At 34.6% G+C, this 6,911-nt stretch overlaps 1 protein-coding gene across 1 annotated transcript; it reads right to left on the bottom strand.

The window, feature by feature from the left end:
- Positions 1 to 332: 332 nt before the first annotated feature.
- On the bottom strand, positions 333 to 6,329 carry gdf15 (growth differentiation factor 15). The gene is made up of 2 exons (XM_018090945.2): positions 5,979 to 6,329; positions 333 to 3,527 (listed from the first exon to the last, which is right to left on the bottom strand). The coding sequence occupies exons 1-2, from the start codon at positions 6,292 to 6,294 to the stop codon at positions 2,710 to 2,712; spliced, it is 1,134 nt and encodes a 377-aa protein (XP_017946434.1). The 5' UTR covers positions 6,295 to 6,329; the 3' UTR covers positions 333 to 2,709.
- Positions 6,330 to 6,911: the final 582 nt, after the last annotated feature.

Genomic DNA, 6,911 nt, shown 5'->3' with positions numbered 1-6,911 from the left:
TCTTGTTTTTCTATGACTTGGGCCCTTATACTTACTAACTGTTTTCTTTTTTGTTCCTGGTGTAAGAACCATTAATGATCCATTAAAGCATTTTTAGGTACTTACATCAATTTGTAGAAAATAAATCCCTGGATGATTTTATAGAGAAAGATAAAAAGCCTTTTAAGGCTCATAAGGGAGGCAAAATTGCCTTTACCGTTAGCAAACATAATAAACCTCACACAAAAAGGTTCATGTTTCAATCCAAAAATAATGGTTTATTTAAAATACACATTATAACAAAAACGTATGCAGTTAATGCTTCAATATATGAAAAAATATATTCAGTTGTAAGTTTTCTTCTCAGTATAATACAAACAATTCAAAGGTACAAACAAACAAATAAATTATGAAATAAATAAAAAGGCATAAATATAGATAGATAAAATCCTATTGCACTTAAATTATACTATGTCTGTGGTTTGTTACTGTAACATGAACGTTAAATGCATTTCCATCATAATTTAATCTACTCAGGTGTACTGTTGAAAAAAATGAAACCCCCCTCAAATAAAATATGGCAAGGAAAATGTGATATAATATAATAACATATAAAGTCTGCTCTTGTATGCAGTTCTAGGTCATCCATAGCAACCAAACACACAAGTAGCAGCTACCAGTCTGCTGTTTTAGTAAACATGTGATTGGTTGTTATACTGTAAGTTAGTAAACCTGGAGTGAACTCACTTCCAAAAATTAAATTAAATATGTAACCTCAAAAGCTGAGGAAGAAATGATGAAGGGCTTATTAATGGCATTATAATGCCACATTGTTCAAAGCAATAAAATTAATCATATATAAATATATTACAATTCTGAAACACAAAAAATGTGATTACATCTAGATTTCTTCATATAGTTATGTTTCATGAGGTAATGTCAGAACAATGTTAAGTTCTCATTAAAACATTGAAATTCATTAAAGAGGAGCCTCAAGTATCTTCTGGTTATTTTTTTCTCTCCTTCATATCAGTGCAATAGTATTTAGGATCTGCGTTCATGAAGATGCTGTGTAGATTAATTTATGTTTGTAGTAGTGCAATAAAACACAGGCAAAAGATAACAATAAAAATCACATAGTAAACTTGTAAGGCAGCAGGTAAAAAACAGGCTAATAAATAATTAATATAAGAGGAAAATGCTGGAGTCGTGTTTTGACCACATGCTTAAGCTAACATAACCTATGGATATTTAAGACATTGCTTTTGAAAGTTTAACATTATATTTCTTTAGCTAATTCCAACAGAATGCCTTGTATGCACTTTGGTCACTAGATGTGCTTCTTAAGTCATCAGATTTTTGTGCCTGAATATTTATATCTGTGAACAATATACAGTATAGATAAAATTGGCTCCAGCTTCTTAAAACTGAAATACATCTTTAGACCTGAGATAGGGATAAGGAGTGAATGTAATAAACAATAGCAAAGGGGAACACATGACATCAAATTTTGGACCAAATGTGTGAACACAGCATTAATTTAGACAGCGGTGTAACTAAATGTTTCAGAGCCCCACAGCAAATTCTATTTAGGGCACCAAAACATTTGTTGACCTAATATTTGCTACCAAGATATATTGATGTTTTCATTATTTAGGGCCTTACAGGGTCCCCTACACTCCTGCCCCTCCTGCAAATGCAGGGTCTGCTTCCTCTGTAGTTACACCCCTTAATTTAGATTAATATTTGCCTCCATTCAGATTTTATGCATTCATTTCTCTGAAACCTGACCAGTGCAGAAGAATCCAACCAAAGCTTGCTTAGCTGTTAGTACAGATCTTCTGTGAAAAAAAAAACAGCTTGCTGAAATATACTATAGTTATAATTGATTAAAGTAAATAGTCACATATAAACACTGCTCAGTAAAACTTTACCAAGCCTTTAAATGTAACAATTGGTTTTCCAAACAATGTGGTTCAGCAGTAAAAGGATTTGCTAGGTGATATATCAGGGCTACTACTGAGCAGCAGCAATGTAACCCATGCCCTCACCAGAAGAGGAGGCCACCACCCCCTCAGCTCCACTGTGGAGGGGGGATAAGCACATTTTGATTCTATATAATCAGCCATGGGCTACTCCCCCCCAATAAAGATGCCACTAATTTACAGGTGTCTATATAGAAATTACAGCCCTGCAGAGCACTATTACTTTATATAGCAGAATGACTGATTGTGTGATCAAAGCAGTCTTAAACATTATGATGTGCAACTAGAAAAGTTCCCTAATGAAAAATATCCTTCCATTATAAATAAATATCCCTTATTTCAACACAGACAGAATCATCCCTATTTTTGGTGTTTGTTCAGTTCAAAGCAGTGGTTATAGATAAGGTAAATCGTTCATACACACTTTTGCTTCAGGCCCTAACTGTAGAGATGCAGTGTAAAAACACTAAAGCACTATACAATGAATGCAGAAGACATGATCTCTAGTGACCACAGTTCTGCAATGCATTTAGTTCTTCAGTAACAAATGTTCAATATTAAAATGCAGCTTCTTGTATCACACTTTTGGTGTACCATTATAGCTGGTTGACTATTCATTTGTCTCCATTTGGCAGTCTTTAGACAATAAGGTGGTGTAGACTTTGTCAAACAGCTTCACAGTGTGGTCCTCTAATCTCCATTTCAAGAAATATATTTAACACAACATGTAGTTGCAGTGAAGGGTTCAGGCACAGTGACATTTCCTAACAATCATGTCCTCAAATGGGGTTAAAGTTAGTTTGCCCTCGGTATTGTAATGCATAAGTACCATAGGTTCATAGCTTGCAGGAACACAGCATGGGGCTGGTGTAGCTCCATTAGATATGTGATGCATCCTGTATTTGATCTGAGCATGCATGCTTGCTGGCTTATAATTATGTGGGCAGGAACCATCACAAAAATGCATTGTGTATGCTTCTGGAACAATGATCCAATCTGACCAACCGATCTCCTTGAAAGACACTCGCAAAGATTTACGACAGCATTTCTTTTCACTTTTTTTACACTCTTCATCTGCAGGAAGTGATCTGGACTTTCTAATGTTGGAGTGTGCCCTCTCTTGTGTCTCTACTTCTAAAATAAGGTCATCATTCTTTTCTTTTTGTTTGTCTCCATTGCTCACAAAAGCGATATCTGTTGGGATGACTAGCTCAAGCCGAAGACATTTCTCTGAACTTGCCACCCACTGCTGGACAGCAGACACAACATTTAACATTAACGTTTCTTTATCAAGAGGCTTGGAGTCAAGTAATTTATGCTCTTCCTCTCCATGCCTTTCATTAGACTCTACCACCTTATAAATGTTCACCATGGGTTGAGCGGTTGAGTTACTCCCAACTGATTGTAATGTAGACAGGATTTTCTTGCATAGTTTGAGTTCAGCTCTCATGACACTCAGCTCTTGATGAAAGGTTTGAGTCCTGGAAAACACAAGATTGTATCTGTGGCTGTTGCTTCCGTGTTGTATTTCATATTTTCTTGCCAATTGTGTCTTTTTTTCTACTGTAAAAAAAACCAAGAGATCATGATTATTAAGCCATTTAAAATCTAGTTGCTTAACAAAGAATTTAACCATTAGTAAGCTAATATCATATTTCCTAGGTGTTCACCATTATTGCATTACAGTTTTGTTTAAATCTTCATTAGAATGGCAAACATATATATATATATATATACTTTGATGTTAAAATCCTATTTACTTTCTCTGTCTCCCTCTTCCAGCTATACATTTTTCACAGTGAAGGCTGAAACCAGTTAACCCAAATCTAATGCACAGATGCACAGATAATGTATATCTAAAAGTCTGTATCCCTCAATGCTGGATTTTCTCATTATGTGTTTCTACTGGTGAATAAAGGGCATTCTTTTACTATCTACTGACCAAAGATTTTTGGTCAGTAATCACAGTTTTAGGGCAGGGTGATGGAATTTGCAATATTTAGTGTATAAAAGCAAATGGTAAGACTAACTGATAAATCATGTCTGTGTACTTGCTTGATTGTTTGTATCAATAGTAATTATTATATGCAGGTATGGGACCTGTAATCCAGAATGCTCGCGACCTGGGGATCTTTCCGTAATTTTCATACCTTAAGTCTGCTAAAAATAATTTAAATATTGAATAAAATAAGGATTAATTATATCTTAGTTGGGATCAAGTACAAGGTTCTGTTTTATTATTACAGAGAAAAAGGAAACCATTTTTAAAAATTAGAATTATTTGCTTATAATGGAGTCTATGGGAGATGGTCTTTCCGTAATTCTGAACTTTCTGGATAATGGGTTTCCGGATAAGGGGTCCCATACCTGAATCTGACAACATCCTCATAAGAATTCTTTATTTTATACTTTTAAAATATGTCAGTAATAAAACTCCAAGGCTTATTATTACATACTCTCAAGAGAGTTTTGTGATTAGCCAAGGGGAATAAGCGGATAACTAAAGTAGTCCCTTGATGCATAATGAACAATTATGTTGTATATTGTATAAACATATTAAACATGGATTAATATATAATTACGAAACACAAATCATTTCAACACATTTCAGACAGTTCAGGTGCATTGATATATAATGAATATAAAGGAATTAATATTCAATTAATAAACAGAGATATACTTTCACTGCATTCCTTGGAGAGTTTGGGCACAAAGCTATGGATTTCATTTAATTTGATGTAGTGAGAAGACAAGGAACAGTAAACCTTGAGAGATGGTCGCAGACTATGCAATACAATATATTTTAATTGCTATGTATTTGTGTATGGATATGAGTGCAATACAACTCATTTTTCATTTAATTTTTGTCAAATCAAAATGTCCTGAGCATTGAGTTTATCTGGGGAAAATATGAGGTTTTGTTTATGGCTATATCTAAACTGTCTGCAGTTACAGTTTATATAATACATTTGTTGCAAAAGGTACTGCATTCCAATTACTGTGTAGCTATACTACAGCAACACTTTCTGGTTAGCCAGCTGTATAACTCATACACAGAGGTAGCCTTGACTTCACACTTTGTATTCTATTCCAACTTGAACCAATTAACCTGTGATCTTCAGAAAGTCTTTTTCTGCTATCTCTGTTTCTATATAACTGTCTGTAGAGGAGGAACAGCACATGATCACACACTTCATTCTCTTGTGAACCGTGGCATATCACAGATTTAAACATCTGCAAAGCTATCCTTTCTCTAGTTACATTTTGATTGAGCATTTGCCCATAGCTGTGCAGTGAGCTATACTGTAATTAAAATTCAATAAGGGGGAAATCAGTGATAAGTGCATACTGTGTCAACAAAAAACAAATAAATATAATGCAAAAATTAGTTTGATACAAACATGTCCTTGTATATGTATAACCAGTTAACCAGCACATGTGTTTATGGCTGCAGTACCAAAGGCATCCAATTTCCCAGGAAGACAAATACACTTTTAGTTTATATATTACTATAAAGTGAAATGTATTAATAGAAAACAATATTTTTATGGACTTTCCAGTCTATCCCAATATTTAAAATAATTAGTGGCTACACCAAATGCTGTTTTTTGTAAATTAATGTTTCTTTATTATAGGGTTATCACCCTTTCTTGAAAAAATTCAGACTCCCCCCTATGCATTATCTTACTACCCTACGATCCAATCATCCCTTCTATTATGGTTATGATGGTGACATATTCCCTAGTATATGAGTATATGATTTATATGATTTTTACAGACATAAAAAGATGCTATCTGTCTGCTATCTATCACGTGATTTTAATGTAAAAATGTGATTTAGTTGGTCCTGTTCTAGCATACCACAAGTATTCCATTACACATTGCAATAGGAAACAAATCCTTTCCAAAGCACAATAATAGCATTAAGTAATTTAAAAGAATATTTGCTAAAATATTTGCTGCTAAAGGGTTTTTACTGTAATAAATGCTTCTGTCACAGAGCATGTCACTTACATGTGGGTGTCAGCAGATGTACTTTTCTCTCAGGGATTCCATCTTTGCTTATATTTCCCCTGAGTTCCGTTAACTTTTCCTGGTAGAGAGAGTACATTTTGCGTATATCATCCAAGTCCAATTTCTCCCTAATGACTGGAGGGCTGTTCAGCCCCAAATGATCCAAAATCCCTTTTTTCACTGCTTCCAGTTGCATCTTCTTTTCCTTTTCCACTAAAGGCCTAAGCTGCACACCGGTGATGAATAGGTAGGTGAAGCATAGAGCAGTGCACCTGACCTTCCAGCATGAGATCTGCATTGTGCACTTGCAGCACATTGTCACAGTGCAAGGCTAATTTAACAAGGAGCTCCTGAGCTGTCTGAATGAATGAAATTCCCTAGCGTCTGCCTTTATAGCTTTGCAAATCACACGCCCCCACACACTCATCGCTTTGCAGAAGTAAACATTGCCAATGCTGATGTAATATTCTCTTTGATGTCTTAGAGGTACAATAAAATGTAATATACCTTAGAATAGTGTCATTTATGCTTGTATCAGTGCAAAAAAAACAAACAAATTTCTATGTGTGTGTGTTTTTTATTTTTATTTTATTATAAACCATTTTTTAAAGCCATTATTTCAGTAAGCCTCATTTCTAGTTACATCTAATGTATGTATGTATATTATGTATGTAAATTCCTTCGACCTGCATGTATACAGGGAGAGCTCTTTAGCATTCAGCATGAAGTGCTACAGCACATGGGGCAATTTCAGTCATTTTAAACAGTGCACTTCGCCCACATATCTGCTACTTAAGTACCTAAAATATTGACTTACATGGGAATTGTCTACAAGCATTTGTTAAGCAAATGTTACATGAAAATGCAGATTGTCATAATGTGCGTGGCTGTTTGTTTGCATTAGCAAAAAAAAAGGCCTTCAAACAAAAATGG

The sequence above is a fragment of the Xenopus tropicalis genome, chromosome 1 (assembly GCF_000004195.4).
Source record: "Xenopus tropicalis strain Nigerian chromosome 1, UCB_Xtro_10.0, whole genome shotgun sequence".
Lineage (NCBI taxonomy): Eukaryota > Metazoa > Chordata > Amphibia > Anura > Pipidae > Xenopus > Xenopus tropicalis.
This window is presented reverse-complemented; position numbering and strand designations above follow the sequence as displayed.

Bases quoted from the DNA above. Each gene is read 5' to 3' on its own strand.
- gdf15 (XM_018090945.2), bottom strand. From the start codon at position 6,294: ATGTGCTGCAAGTGCACAATGCAGATCTCATGCTGGAAGGTCAGGTGC. The intron at 3,528-5,978 runs GTAAGTGACATG...TTTTTTTTACAG, and splicing joins ACATCTGCTGACACCCACAT to TAGAAAAAAAGACACAATTG.